Source organism: Gossypium raimondii, chromosome 13 (assembly GCF_025698545.1).
Source record: "Gossypium raimondii isolate GPD5lz chromosome 13, ASM2569854v1, whole genome shotgun sequence".
Classification (NCBI taxonomy): Eukaryota; Viridiplantae; Streptophyta; class Magnoliopsida; order Malvales; family Malvaceae; genus Gossypium; species Gossypium raimondii.
In genome coordinates, this window is record NC_068577.1 from 28,636,620 (window position 1) to 28,652,386 (window position 15,767).

Here is a 15,767-nt window from a genome sequence, read left to right on the forward strand (position 1 = left end):
ACATTCCTTCAAAAGATTACCAAACTCTAGGCTTAAATACTCTCCACCTCGATCAGATCGAAGTGTCTTGATAGTTTTGCCTAGTTGATTTTGTACTTCATTTTTGAATTCCTTGAACTTTTCAAGGGACTCAGACTTATCCTTGAACTTTTCAAGGGACTTAGACTTATGGCGTATGAGATAGACATACCCATATCTACTGAAATCATCAATAAAAGTAATGAAGTAGTGAAATCCACCTCTAGCCTGTGTATTTATTGGTCCACATACATCAGAATGTATTAGGCCCAATAAATCACTAGCTCGTTCACTTATACTAGTAAAAGGAAATTTAGTCATTTTTCCCAATAAGCAAGATTCACATACTTCAATTTGTTCAAAAACAAATGAATCCAAGAGACCATCTTTATGGAGTTTGGATATGCGTTTATCACTTATGTGGCCCAAACAGCAATACCATAGATAAGTTTGATTTGAGTAATTTATTTTTGATCTTTTAGTATTTATGTTGTAAATGAGATTCATTTGATCTAAAATATAGATGTCATTAATCAATTGTGCCGAACCATAGAAAACATTATTGAGATAAAAGGAACAACAATTATTCTTAATAATTATCTCAAAACCAACTTTGTCTAAACAAGAAATTGAAATAATGTTTTTACTCAAACTGGGCACAAAATAACAATCCTCTAAACATAAATCAAGTCCACTAGGCAAAGATAAATTATATGTTCCCATAGCTAATGCAGCAACTTTTGCTCCATTTCCAACTTGCAGGTCCACATCTTCTCTAACCAAACTCCTACTCCTTTGTAGTCCCTGTAAAGAAATACAAATATGAGAACCACAACCAGTATCTAATACCCAAGAAGTAGTAGTTGATAAATTAATATCAATAACATAAATACCTGAAGCAGACGTTCCGCTTGTTTTGGCCTTCTTGACTTCCTCAAGATAGATAGGGCAGTTTCGCTTCCAATGTCCAATCACACCACAATAAAAGCAGTTTCCTTCCTTAGACACCCCATATTTAGGTTTTAATGCAGCTTTCCTTTTCCAGGCTTGGGCCTACCTTTGCCATTGGGCTTTGTCTGAACTTTGGCCTTTCCCTTGCCCTTGTTATTACGGACCATCAGTATGGGCTTGGGTCCAACCTTTTTCATGTTGTCTTCAGCAGTTCGTAACATACTGAGCAACTGTGGCAGAGTCTTGTCAATTTTATTCATATTGAAATTGAGGACAAACTGGCTATAGCTATCCGGCAACGATTGCGGAATAACATCGGTGGCCAACTCTTGGCTCAATAGAAACCCAAGCTTAGATAGGCTTTCAATATAGCAATCATCTTAAGGACATGAGGTCCTACTGGGCTTCCTTCAGCCAGCTTACATTGGAATAAGACCTTAGAGATATCGAACCTCTCTTGCCGTACTTGCCCCTGATAAAGTTCTTTCAGGTGCTCGATCATTTCATAAGCAACCATGTCCTCATGTTGCTTCTAAAGCTCAAGATTCATAGTGGCAAACATAAGACATCCAACGTCTACCATATCATCGAGATACTTCCTGTAAGCATCTTTATCAGCCCTCGAGGCATTAGCGGGTAGTTCATTAGGAAGTGGTTGTTCAGTGACATATAATTTTCGTTCTTGTTTGAGGACAATCCTCAAGTTACGGAACCAGTCAAGAAAATTTTAACCATTTAATTTGTCCTTCTTAAGGACCGATCGCAATGAGAGTTTATTAGTGTTTGCAGCCATAATATATCTACAACAATAAAATATGCGTGTGTAAATTTACCAAGTTTATATCAATCATTAAAAGGATTTTATTAAATGATGTTCCCACTATTACAAAATTAATAACCCTCATATATTAGTTTCGGAAAGACTTTCTCGAAAAGTATTTCAAGTGGGTTAATGATCCATATTTCACCTCCTCTTAAGTCAACTTTGGCTTTACTCTCAAGATTATGGTTATTTAGGTAAGCAACACTTGTTAATTACATCATATGTAACTCCTAATGTTTGGTGAACAACTCTTGTTCTAATCATCTTATGATTTATCCTAATTACTTGCCTCTAGGTTTCTAATCCTATTAGAGTAACCTAGTTAAGTCATTAAACAATTTTAACCAGTGAATATCACTTGTTTATTCTTCGTGTTTAACCAAGATAAATACTAGTACTTCGCTTTAGCAGAACCTATACAGTATTGATCGAGGCCTTAACGAAGGCAAAATTAGAAGGTTATGTTGACTTAATATTTTAATTGAATGATTTTATTAAAGTTCTTCCATCTCACCAATTATGGTCTACTTTAGTCCATTTAGCCTTTTAATTGATCTCTTCAATTAATGAGGTTCATAATTATCAAATTTTAAATATATTAAAATTTGGTATGCTTTAGACATCTATAGCATCTCATACATGAATAAATAAAACAATAAATAAATGCAATAGTTATAGCCCATAAACTAAGGTGGTGCAACCCAAGCCAATGGGAGAACCAAAAGGAAATCTAAAGGTGTAAGCCGTTTCACAAGCTATCGGTCCACACTAGTTGGCCCATCTTCCTTCTCGTCTAGCCCACAGCAACTCTTGCAAATTACAATATGCAAAAACTCATTTTACATACGAGGGAGTAAGATGAGAAAAGAAATACAAGAGAATAGTAATAAGGCACGACACGCAGGCCATATTTATAAAAATTACAACCTTTTATCTAATAGGTCATCAAGCTATAACTATGCATTTCAAACACCGTGCATGTCAAAAATAGCATAAATAATTCAACGTTTTTTTAAGGTGAATTATAAAATATCCTTTCAACATTTTATGGCCCACCAAGTTTTATTTATTATAAAACATACTGTAAGAAGATGGGGTCTGAGGCGGTCGGAGGAAGCGGGCCAGATCCCCCGCGGTACGAACCGCATACCCAAGTTAAATGAAACATCACGATTTGATAACTTTTATCAATAGAATCGTGTTTTCAAGATTTTAATCCTTGAGGTTTCATGCCAGAACAACCTTTTGTTCCACTAACCAATTAACTATTACTGGAAACTGTAAATACCACTGTCGCACCATTATAGATTTGTTAACACTTAACAGTAATAACATAAAACCGAATAGGCCGCAACACCATGATTAACATTTAATCAATTATCGAAAGGAACGGTTATCAGGTTATGCTTAAACGATTTAACCAGTCGAAAATGTAATAAAATTAAAGCATGCATCTCATACAATTGCATCACCCAAGTATTTAAACCCGAGTCCGTATCACACAAGTGGCTCTAATACCACTGTTGAAACGCCGGCACCCTCACAGCGCAGCACAAATTAATACATCCAGTAATCTAATCCATGGATCCATGTGTGAGGAACGAATCGGGGTAAAATAAGGTTTCGAAATTACCGAATCTTTAAACTGAATAGATAGCGACGCCTCGACAACGAGTATTCTGTTCTACAATCAAACCAAGTCGCAACCTTTAGTGACTCCGGCCTCTACGCAATCCACCCAGTTGACAATGAACGAAAGAAATCCCCAAAACTGTTTTTGAAGAAGACTTTGCTTGACGGCTACTAGACTTTTCAAGCAAAGGAAAAACGAGATTTTATATATATATTTTTAAGGTTTTTTTTTTTAAAAACTCTCTCATATCCTTCTTATAATTGGTATATCTATATATAATGAATCATAATTCATTAAATAAATTAAATAAATATAACAATGTTTTAAACCGGAAATTATAATTACATTAATTATAATAATGATTTCAGTAAACTATATTTATTTGAATTTATATACGAACCAAAATCATATAATATGTTCTCATTATGTGTACAACAACCTTGTACATATAATATGTTCGATGTTTGATTACCCAATTAAATTAATTCTACAATTAATTTAGTTCATGTGACTACCAAACACAATACCAACTATGTTTTATTCCGTTCATTTCGACAATAGGGTGTGACCCTGTAGGTTCTTGTAACGTTAGCAGTAATACTAAAACGATTCTAATGTTACAAACAATAAGTGGCATCTAGCAATATGAACAACCTTGAATTTTACTTTTCTTCCTCATTACTGTCTAAATCAAAGAGATAACAAGAAAAGTGAAAAACATGTTCTATGTTACTTACTCTGATTAGTGGCATTTGCGTCACTTTTCTTGATGAACAAGAACTAAACAAACCAACCCACCAGCAAGCATAAAAATCAAATTTGGGTTATAACAAATACTTCCAAATTTGAACTTGGATTTAATCAGTTGGTTAATGAAAAGGTCCCAATACCAAAATATACAATTTCTAACACTATCCCCATATTGCAATTTTTGCAACTAAAAAAATTCTTTTTTCTTCAAATTCAAGAAATTTATGGAAAAATAATTACTTAATGTGAACTAGATTTCAAGTTCTTGAACAATTTATGAAAAAATAACTCAAAAACTCAAATTAAACTCAAGTATCAAAGACCTATATTGTTCAGTTTTCAAGAAGCTTGAATTTTACCCATGGAAATTGATGCTTACCTGGAGACTAATCCAACATTCTGAGATTTCCTTTCCCTCAATTTGATAGAAAGATGAAAAAAAGATGAAAAGTGAAAGTTTGGAAGAAAATATTGATGGAAAGTTGTCCCAGGTTTTTGCCAAATAAACTTGTAAATTTGTGGTTTTTTATGGGTACGCTGGGAAGAAATTTTTTTAAATGATTCCTTAAATTGCCGAATAGCCAATACATGGGTTAATTGCTGAATCACCATTCAGCATTTTTAACGAATGGAGAAGGAATAAAAATGGTGTATTCTATGGGATGGTTTGAACCAAACAATAGAATAGTGATCCCCTCAGAATTAGAACGTAATTCCATAGCAATTCCTTTAAAGAAAACATAGTGTAAGTGTTTAAGTGTTGGGTTCTAGCGTAATTAAGTCTTTGTATCTGTGGTTATGTGCTTTGCTTATATGCTTGAGGTTGGGAGTTTGAATCACGTCCTTAGAAGTTTTGCTAATTCAATTTTAACTAACCTTTGCTCTTGATTCGTTAACTTAAATGTAATTCGATGTACATTTATAACAAGAATGAGTTTGCTAGTTCGATGGTTAAGTTTTTGTATTCTGTTAGTCCTGTGTTCGAGTTTTAGTGTATACATTAGGAAATATTTTTACACATTATTGAAAAACTTGTTGGTGGTTAAAATAATTTTAAAAGAGCGTTCCTCTTCTTCTCTTTCTCCCCCAGTTCTTTTCCTTTTTGTTGTTCTCTTTTCTTTCTTTTCCTTTTTGTTTTCATACTTATTTTTCCTCTTTTTTCTTTTATCAGTCGTTAACTTCTTGTTCTTATCTGCTACTATTGATGGGTAAGTTCATTTCTGTTAAGTTCGTGACATTAGTTGACCCATAACTGTAATTGTTAGTGTTGTCACTTTCGCCAAGTTGGTTTCTTGCTTAAATTGTGCAAATCATTTGTTTATATGTTTGATTACTGTCCTTAGGGGGTAAGTCTTGAGGATAACGATTCCCTTTACATTCTTAATTCGTGAATTGCGGTATTGTACAGAGGTAATTGCGGTGTTGAGTTGGGATTGTGTCGAAACGCTTTGACGAATTTGGTTGCACTTTAATCTGATTGTTTGTTGCAAATTATTGCTTAATTAGTTATTGAATGTTCATTTTAGGTCTCAAAAATCTTCTACGTTGATATTTTCTCGAAACTCTATCAGATGCATACCGAAAACCCAAGTTTTAACGAATTTTGGACGTAAAAAATATGGCTGTCGATGCCACACAGCCGTGTGGTAGACCGTGTAACTTACTGATTACCCAATAAGAGCCACATGAGCAAGGGACATATAACAACCCGTTTTCAGTAATGTCCAAAATAGTGATTTTGGGACCACGATTCTAACAAGTAAATTATTATTTTAATATTTATTTAATGTTTATGAGTTTATATTAAAGTCGTATTAAAATATCGTTAAGAAATTTTGATATTTAAGTAGTTAATTAAGTAAAAAGGACTAAACCATAAAATGTGTAAATGTTGAGTTCTATTAGTTAAAAGGGCTAAAAGATTATGGAAAGGAAATCTAATAGACTTAAATGGTAATTAGACCATTTAATGAATTAGTGGATAGTTATGGATATGGTTTTGATGAAATTATGATAGATTTTAAAGGTTAAAATAGTAATTTGGTAAATAAAGTTAAAATAAATAAAGAATTAATGTTCATCTTCTTCATTTGTCGCAACTTCAGCGAAATTTTACCATTGAACAAGCTAGGGAATTCGGTCAAGCTCTTTTGTTTGCATGTAAGTGTATTCGAGCCTCATTTTTAATTATTTTTATGTTTTTGAATCCATTTTAATTTAATCTAGCCAGCCCGGAGGTTAATTTGTAAAACTATTAAAGATTGAGGGTCATGCCATAGATCTTTTTGAATAGTTTTGATGTTAGTTGATATATTATTAATCATTGTTGAAAAATAAACAAGTTTTGTTAAGTGATTTTGATGAATTTTGGAATTAGGGATTAAATTGTTCAAAGTATAAATTCTAGAGTTTTATTATGAAACGATGCTTGATATGGGTTGTTTCAAATTCCCTTGTATCTATGGTTAACATGGATTTAGGTTTAAATGGTTAGATTTTAAGTTATGAACTTAAGGACTAAATTGTGAAAAGTTAAAATGTTAGGGGTAAATTGGTAATTTTCTATAAATATGAAATATGAATTAAATTGAATACTAGAAGTATTTAATTTATTGAAATTATCTATTTAGATCAAGATAAACCACGTTCAGACTTAGATCAAAGAAAAGTCAAAGTTTCGGATTAGTTCGATCAATTACTACACCCTAATTATCGAGGTAAGTTCGTATGAACTGTAATCGCTTAAGTATTGTTTAAATTGATTGATTATTCTGTTGTTTTGATGTAAATGAATCAATATATAAAGTCTTGTAAACTTTAAGAATTCTTAGGATACAAATGACATATCATTAGGGATTCCATGTTTCGGGTGCTAGTCTTGAATGTCCTACCGATGGCTAAGGTCCTGCATTTGTTGCGGATTCTCTACAACTCATGTGAACAGCATCGTGTAAGTCACATTTTGACCCACAGCTCATATGAGCAGGCCCATTTCACAACTCGTATGAGCATTGATGTAAAGGAAAGGTTATGGTTATAGGTAAATGTACACTTCATGTGAGCTTTCCCGAGTATCTGATGTAATTCTAGATGGTTCAGTTGGCAAGAAAAATGAACGAAATAGTAAGTACGAAAATGGATTGAATCATGACTTAGTGAAATGATTTATGAACTAAATGATGTTGTACATATAGAAATTTATATGTCTTATGGTTTATTTCAATTATGTTATAGATAGTTATACTAACTTGTGAGTTGGTGATGTTGATTAGGCTTTGCTAAGCTTATGGCATTGGTGTTGAATTATGTTCAATCTATGTATTGTATTATTGAAATGGTAAGTTATGTTTAAGTTTATATGAGCTTACGAAGTAATCGTTGCTTACGTAGTTTCTTTTCTTTGATTTATAAATTATTAGAAGCTCGATCGGTTTGGAACCTCGTTGGAGATCTATCACACTATCCAAAAGTCTTTTCGATAGTTTTTGTATATTTTGGCCAAGGTTAATAATGGCATGTATAGGATGTTTTATAATGGTGTTTTGATATATTTATGACTTGAAGATTATGTTTGGTTGGTGCACTTTAATGTTTACCAAAATTTGTCATTTTTGGTCACTTACTAATGTTTGTAATTAAGGCTCTTTATGGTATGTTTAAAATTTGTTTTATAATGATCAATTTGTGGTATGTTTTGGTAAGTAATTGAACTAGGTTATAATGCTTGAAATAAGGTAATGTTGGCTTGTTTTGGCATGTTATGGGTATATTTGTGGTGCCTTTGAATGACATATTGGTTAGATAATTTAGGATGCTTGAAATGGTATGTTTATGCAAGTTTGAATGGTGTTTAGGTCCCTTAAAAGTGTGCATAATTGGATTGAATGTCTATGCATGGTTAGGTTAGGAAATGACTTGATTTCAGGTGAATTTTGGGTTCACACGGCCTAGTGTCATGGGTTGCGCAAGGGAGCATACAACCATGACAAACTTGTGTGATCCATTGTATTTGAGGGAGGTCATTTGGCCCAACCAAACTGGCCCGGTGCCTGGAGAGATTAAAAGCCCATATCAAGAGCCTGGTAAATATGGAAAGTGATCCAAGAAGATATGATTATGTAATCTTAGAGTTCTAATTGTATACAGCTTCTAATTGTGTCTTAGAGTTCTAGTTATATACATCTTTTGATTGTAGCCTTGATGTACTTTGGGGCTAAACTATAAATAGAGACCTCTTTGCACATTGTAATTTATTCAGTTGTAAATAAGAATTTTGAGAGTATTCACTCAAACTTTTTCTCTCAAGCGTTCTTGCTTTTGTTCATCTTTCAAGGTTCGTTATTGCTTCGTTCTTCTGCTGTTCTTCGTAGAAGCAGTGAGGAAATTACGTTGAATCCTTTATCGTTGCAAGTTAGGCTGACTTAGGCGATTTTGAGCAAAGAAGCTGCCTAAGGCCGCATGGATTGCGTGGGAAAAACCTAAGTTCGTGACAGTTGGTATCTGAGCCAGGTTCGAAGCGATCGTTGAAATATGTCGAAAGAAGTTGCTGGGAATGTTGAGGGGATGAAGACCCGTGAGAGGGCTAGGAAAGCTAGTCGCTCGAAGGGCATATTGTCAGCTTTAGAGGATCGTGTCGTCACTCTCGAGAATTTCATAGGGGATATCAAGGAGAGGATTGATGATGTTGATGATAGTCTCCATGATGGATTGCAGTCCATGCAGGAGCAGCTCAATGTGTATGTGTTAGACAATGTGGAACAGTTGACGGGTAGAGATGATGCCATTGAGACTATGGTGGCGGCCTTGAAAGGGGAGATTGCAGAGCTCAATGGTGAACTTACAATCTACAAGGCTGCTTTGGGCAATGGTGGGTTAGCTGCTGTCGCACCCAAGCCCAATATTGATGTTCCCAAGCCTAAGGAGTTCAAGGGAACAAGGTCCGCAAGAGATGTGGACAACTTTTTGTGGGGAATCGAGCAATACTTCCGTGCCAAAGGTATCACAGAGGATGTCACTAAGGTAACTACTACTGCGATGTATTTATCTGACGTTGCTTTGTTATAGTGGCGTCGTAGGTCCACTGATGTGAGACGCGGTGGGATCGAAATCGAAACTTAATTGCGGTGTTGAGTTGGGTTTGTGTCGAAACGCTTTGACGAATTTGGTTGCGCTTTAATCTAAACGTTTGTTGCTTAATTAGTGATTGAATGTTCGTTTTAGGTCTCAAGAATCTTCTACGTTGATCTTTTTACGTTAGGTGCGTACCGAAAACCCAAGTTTTTTTTACGAATTTTAGATACCGAAAAACATAGCTATTGACACCACACGACCGTGTAACCGGCTGTGTGGTAGGCCGTGTAACTCACTGATTACCCAATAAGAGCCACATGGGCAAGGGACACGAGCGTGTGTCCAGACCGCTGTGGCTTTGTTAGTGCAGGGTTCACTCGGGTCAAGGACATAGGCTTGTGTCCAGGCTGTGTAACCCACTGATTATAAATTTAGGTTCACACTGGCCAAGGATACGGGTGTGTGTCCAGGTCATGTACCTCACTGTTACAAAATAAGATGCACACGAATAGGGGACACAACCATTTGTTGGGCCGTGTAGGACACACGGGCGTATGCCAAGCCATGTGGGGTCACACGTTCAGATTGAATGCAAGCATTCTATGAGGCTGTGGAACTAAATTTATCTGCATAAATTGATATTCTGTGATCTGGAACTTGAGTACTAATTATTCACGTGTGCATTGTGTGTTTGACTAAGATTTCTAGAATTGATTTACTATATACGAGTATGAGCGTGTTTGAATATTCATATAAAATTCTATATTAACTATTGTGTGAAATATGTATATACGTTGGGTGAGAATTAAATCAGGAGGAAGTATTATGTTTTGAACCAATGGTTAAATCTTTGGTATACGTACACTAATCTGACAGCTAGTCTGCAATCTCTGAAACGTGTTAGACCGACACAGACTAGTGTGTAGGGTTGGATGGGTATTAAATACCCTATCTGGTGTGTTGGGTTGGACGGAGATGGTGTGTAGTGGTTGGTATTAAGTAACTATATCTGTTATGTTCTGCATCTGATTATGACTTGAGTGTTATATGACTTTGATTTGTAACTGAATGAATTGTACCTTGGTTCTACATCGACATATTAGATATCTTGGTTACCGATAGTCTTTAAATATGTAAACAGTTGGGTCCTTCTTGATATATTAACTTAGCATTTATTGAATGAATTTCAGGAAAATCACAGACTTGATCGGGTCGGCGAACGGAGAGCTTGGTTATGTTTTATACCGTTTAGTACTATGAACTTTGCTAGTTATATTCGTAGTTTTAATTGGTTGAAAGATAATATCAAGATACTGGTTTGTCTTTATTAAATTTTATCAGACTTTAAAGATGTGCTATCATAAATTGTTGAATGTGTTTGATTATCGTTTGTTGTAACTCTCCAGGCTTGACCTTGTCGTCTAGGCCGGGTATGGGGTGTTACAAAATTAAATATTATTAATTCTTAATTATATTTTTATTAATGATTTAAGTGTATAAAAAGTCTTCAAACTTTCTTAAAAAATAATTAAGCCTCTATTTTTTTTATTTGTACTCAATTGGGTACTTGAACTTTCAAAATGCATAAAAAAAAGCTCTCAAACTTTAAAAAAAACCAATTAAGCCCCCCTTTTTTTACAATCAATTGGGTACTTACATTTTTAAAATGTATCAAAAAAGTCATTTGACCATTAACTTTAATAGTTGACCATCAAAGTTAATTGATCCTAATTTTTAGTTAAAGTCATCCCGTGTTACAACCATGACTTAATATGTGGCAAAAATTATAAAAAAGAAAAATAAATAAAAATTATAAAATTATTAAATTTTAATAAAATATAAAAATATTAAAATTATAAAATCGTAAAAATATAAAAAATATAAAATTGTAAAATTTTATAAAATTTTATAATGTCAAAATAAAATTATAAAAATGTAAAGAAATATAAAATTTATAAAAAAATATAAAAATTAACTTACCAAAAGAAATATTTTATAATTTTTCTATAATTTTTATTTTTATCATTTTTCACCATATGCCACGCTGTGTTACGATACATGATGACTTTAACTAAAAAAACAGAGGATCATTAATTCTAACGGCCAACCGTTAAAGTTAATGGTTAAAGGATATTTTTGATGTATTTTATAATTTTTGTACAATTTTACAATTTTTTTTATATTTTTTATTAAATTTAATGTTTTTTAAAAACTAGAGAATTTTTTTAAGATTTAAGTCCTTTACAACCTAATCCTTTATTAACAAAAAAAAAAAAGTTTTATATTCTAGAAAACATTATTCTATATTTTCTGTTCTCGAAACATAATAAAACCCTTCCATTTGACCGGCTTGACCAACGATTGAGCTCGGTTTGAAGCTTCGGAAATTCGTTGAGCCCTACTCTTATCTTCCCTCAAACCCTCTTTCTTTTTATTTTTATTTTCTACTGTTTTACTCTCTTGCTTCAAGTACCCAGATATGAGGTTCTGTAGTTTTTTTTTTCTTTCTGTCTGATTCTTATAAAATTTCCATCATGTTTTCTTTTTACTGTTTCATCCTACTTTTCCCTGCCAAAAGATTTTCTAAATATTTTATGCCTCTGATTAAAAAAAAAAGAGAAAAAAATGTTATTCTAAACTTGTTTTGATTTTTAAGAACAAATCCAGTGCTTGATTTTCCATGTAAAAGATCTTTTTGGTAAAAAAAGTTGTAGATTTCGCAACCATTTTAGGCTTTTCTTTCTAGTTCTTGCTATATAATACATTTAAAAAAAAGTGGGTTCATTTTATTTGATTTCTTATTTATGGGTTAAAATTACTTAGTTGCTTTGTGCTTTACATGGAAATTGATATATGTTGTCTTTGATGATCTTAAAACTGTTTGTTTTGTTTTGTTCTCAGTCGTCACCCGGAGGTTCTTTGGGCTCAGCGCTCTGATAAGGTATATCTTACGATTTCTTTGCCTGATGCGAAAGACATTTCTGTTAAATGTGACCCTCAGGGGCTGTTTAGCTTCTCTGCCATGGGAGTGCAAGGAGAATCCTTCGATTTCAGTTTGGAGCTTTTTGGTAAAATAGTTCCTGAGGTGAGTTTTTGTATCTTAGATGCTCATTTTCGTTCTTCATTGGTAGCATAAAGTTCTTGCTTGTCCTTCTTGTAAGTTATAATAGATTTCTTTCCTTGACTTGGTTGTGAGTGTTGAAATGGAGTTGTGACATAGTTTCCTCATGCGTGTCTCTCTGAAAACATCTTGCAAGGTTTTTAGAACTGGACCAGTGATATAACCAGTCAGACCATGATTCCCGGTTCAACCGGTACATTCAGTTTAATTAAATAAATATTAAAAATTCAGTTTAAACAGCATTGGGAAAGAGTGGAGTTTGTGAAATGGTTCATGTTATCTATCATAACATGAGGCTGATAAGAGAGTTTGGATCTCACACTTCGATAATGACTTTAGTCTTCTAGAAGTCAAAAGCTGCAGATTGAAGGAAAATCAAGAATTGAGCCTAATTTGTAGATTAGATCTTTGACCTGTTTCTTATTAGAAGCAAAATACAAGCATTTTGAATCGAGATCTTAAACAAGTGCCATTAAGAAAGTTTGGATCTTGCATCTTCTTGAAGGCAAAAAGCTGAATATTGAAGGGAGGAAATCATGAAGTTGAGCCTAGTTAGTGGCTTTGATCTTTGGGCTGTTTCTTATTTGAAGTGAAACACAAGCATCTCAAATTGAGATATTGTAGCTTTTGTTTAAGATGCTCAGAGTTGAATGCCATTGGTGAAAAACTAAATCATTGAAAAACCAGCAAACTGGTGACATGCGAGGATGCAAGGTTGTCTTGAAAATGTCCCTGAAAGTTTATCACAAACGGAAATTTTCTTCTATTGCTTTGTAGTAACTACTATTTTTGTTTCTATATATTCCCTTTTATTCACATTTTATCATTTGAATCTCAAATTGAGATATTGTAGCTTTTGTTTAAGATGCTCAGATTTGAATGCCATTGGTGAAAAACTAAATCATTGAAAAACCAGCAAACTGGTGACATGCGAGGATGCAAGGTTGTCTTGAAAATTTCCCTGAAAGTTTATCACAAACGGAAATTTTCTTCTATTGCTTTGTAGTAACTACTATTTTTATTTCTATATATTCCCTTTTATTCACATTTTATTTAAGAAAATCCTTTAGACTTTCATTCAAAAGAAATATTTTGCTCATGTTGCAGGGTTGCAAAACTAATGTTGGGTTAAGGAATATAATATGCTCAATCATGAAAGAAGAAAAAGGGTGGTGGAAAAGATTGTTAAAGTCAGAAGAGAAACCCGCGCCTTACATCAAGGTTGATTGGAACAAATGGTGCGATGAAGATGATGAAGATCCAAATTGTAAGTTCTTGAATAATATATTTTAGTTTTTAATCTATTAACTTCTATTTGTATGATGTGCCTTGTAAACTTTTCACTCTTGCTTATTTCTAAGAATCTAGATTGTTTCTAGATGATACACTTGCTTGTGTGTTGGGTTTTTCATTACAACATCGGTGAAACATTTATAATATCAGTTTACAGTTTCATTCTCTTCATCTATGCCTTTCCAGCCTACATTTTTGGGAAATGGTGTTTGTACATTTATAATTTAGAAACCCCATGAATATTCTTATTTTCTGTTGATGCTTGTATAATTAAAAATCACCCTGTTCTGTCCTCTGACACCTAAGTTATTTGAAGTTTATCTTATGTTGGCTCCGACCCATGAGTCTGACATATATTTGGACATGGATATGGGGGTATAAATGTCCCAAGATCCTCCGAATACATGGAGAAACTTTTGAAAAATTAAACATACCTATGATGGACACATACCTGTGTTTGAAACTCACACTGAGTCCGAATAAGATTAGGTTTTATCATGTGATCTTAATGCTGAGCATTACTTGTCTATTCTAACAATTTTTCTCTACCTAATGGTCGATCTGATTAATCCTATTATTGTTGTATAGAATTCATATTTAGGTTATTGATCTGACTGGAGTTTTTTGGGTCCTTGGCAGCTGATTTGGCCTCTGATGACGATGATGCCACGGTAAGTGGCTTTCTGTTCCATGATGTGAAATACAGTTGATATGGGATAAAATGATGGCATATTTGAAGTTAACCGTTAAATCCAAAATTTCTTGCCGAGAAACAAAGGGAAAGTCTTTTCTTGGCTGTCAGGCAAATTATAAAGTTCCTAGAAGGACTTAAAAGTGTAATGCTAGTATTTTTGAATGGCTTAATATATCCTTGCATCCTTCAGTTATAAGACAGATAAAAGCCTAAGATCCCGAGAACATCTAATCATAGTCCCGACCATCATTCTTTGCCATTCTTGATAATTATTAAGAGGAAAGCCAAAAACTTTAACTTGTTGTCCCTACATTTAAATTGGTAGAGACATTTGCAATTCTTCATAATTATTGACTAACCATTTGATGTGAATTTGTTTCTTTTTGCAGTATGTTGGTCAAGAAGAAGAAAGCAGCGATGATGAAGGATTGCTGTGTGAGTTAAACAACTTGATTGCTTCCTGAAACTATTAAATTGAATTGCATTCTGAAGACATAAGCATGTATTATTCAGGGTACAATTTAAGGTTCTGACATCCTTCTCAGGTCATACAATAGAAATAAGCCAAACGTTCAAAATGATTGAATTCTTTAGAGAATTAGAGAAGTTGTTAGTGAAGAGTTAAGAGAATTCTTTAGCACTTACATTTTCATATGGTCTAGTTTACGTGTTTCCCCTGCTAAGGCAATCTATGAACAAATCCCGACTGGGGAGTCGAAGTACTTAAGACCTGTTTAACAGGGGAGAGGGTGGTAGGTTGGGTTAGTGTTCTAAGTCCGACTTGCCAAGTATTCTATGGAAAGGAGCGGCTTCTTTGACATTCCAAAAGTTGGTAGTGAACAGTTGGAGAATTCTTTATCACTTACATTTTCATCTGGTTTAGTTTACTCATTACCCCTCTAAGGCAGCCCTAGTTGCATGACAAACCCCGGTTGCATTTATTCTGCATTTAATCAAGTAACTTGTAATTCTACGTACTTAAAAACCAGTTTAACAACAGGGGAGGGGGTGGGTTTGGTAAGTTCCGAGTCTGACATGCCAGCAAGGCTAATCAAGTTATGTGGAAAAGGGAGTGCTCTTTGACATCCCAAAAAGTTGTTACTGAAATAATTCGAGATTTCTATGATACCATGTTTTTCTTGGTTAATGTTTTTTGCATCACATTTCTAATCTCTATTCTTCCGAATTGCAGATCTTCCAGATTTGGAAAAGGCAAGAGGAAACTAAGTAACAAATCCTAACTAACCATTCAAAAGTTGAAGGTACTAAGCTTTTCTTGGTAGCTATCCTATTTCATGTGGAATTATATATGTATAATTTGTACTTGAAAGTAAGGTTAACCGCGGATTAAGAGCGCTAAATAATAGTGAGTATGTTCAACTTTTTCCTTATATTTTGGATGGTTATAGTCTCA

General features: G+C 33.8%; 1 protein-coding gene across 2 annotated transcripts; it reads left to right on the top strand.

Annotated features, from left to right (window-relative positions):
• Positions 1 to 11,558: 11,558 nt before the first annotated feature.
• On the top strand, positions 11,559 to 15,767 carry LOC105783822 (hypothetical protein). 2 transcript variants are annotated; one of them, XM_012609491.2, is made up of 6 exons: positions 11,561 to 11,729; positions 12,147 to 12,330; positions 13,474 to 13,633; positions 14,299 to 14,330; positions 14,743 to 14,788; positions 15,546 to 15,767. In XM_012609491.2, the coding sequence occupies exons 1-6, from the start codon at positions 11,725 to 11,727 to the stop codon at positions 15,578 to 15,580; spliced, it is 462 nt and encodes a 153-aa protein (XP_012464945.1). In that variant the 5' UTR covers positions 11,561 to 11,724; the 3' UTR covers positions 15,581 to 15,767. The 2 variants fall into 2 exon arrangements, 1 of the variants encoding a protein (XP_012464945.1); XR_008193035.1 differs by lacking the exon at positions 15,546 to 15,767 and having other exon boundaries at positions 11,559 to 11,729; positions 14,248 to 14,330; positions 14,743 to 14,784.

Coding starts and splice junctions, on each gene's coding strand:
- LOC105783822 (XM_012609491.2), top strand. Junction 14,331..14,742: donor CTGATGACGATGATGCCACG/GTAAGTGGCTTT, acceptor TTCTTTTTGCAG/TATGTTGGTCAAGAAGAAGA. Junction 14,789..15,545: donor CGATGATGAAGGATTGCTGT/GTGAGTTAAACA, acceptor TCCGAATTGCAG/ATCTTCCAGATTTGGAAAAG.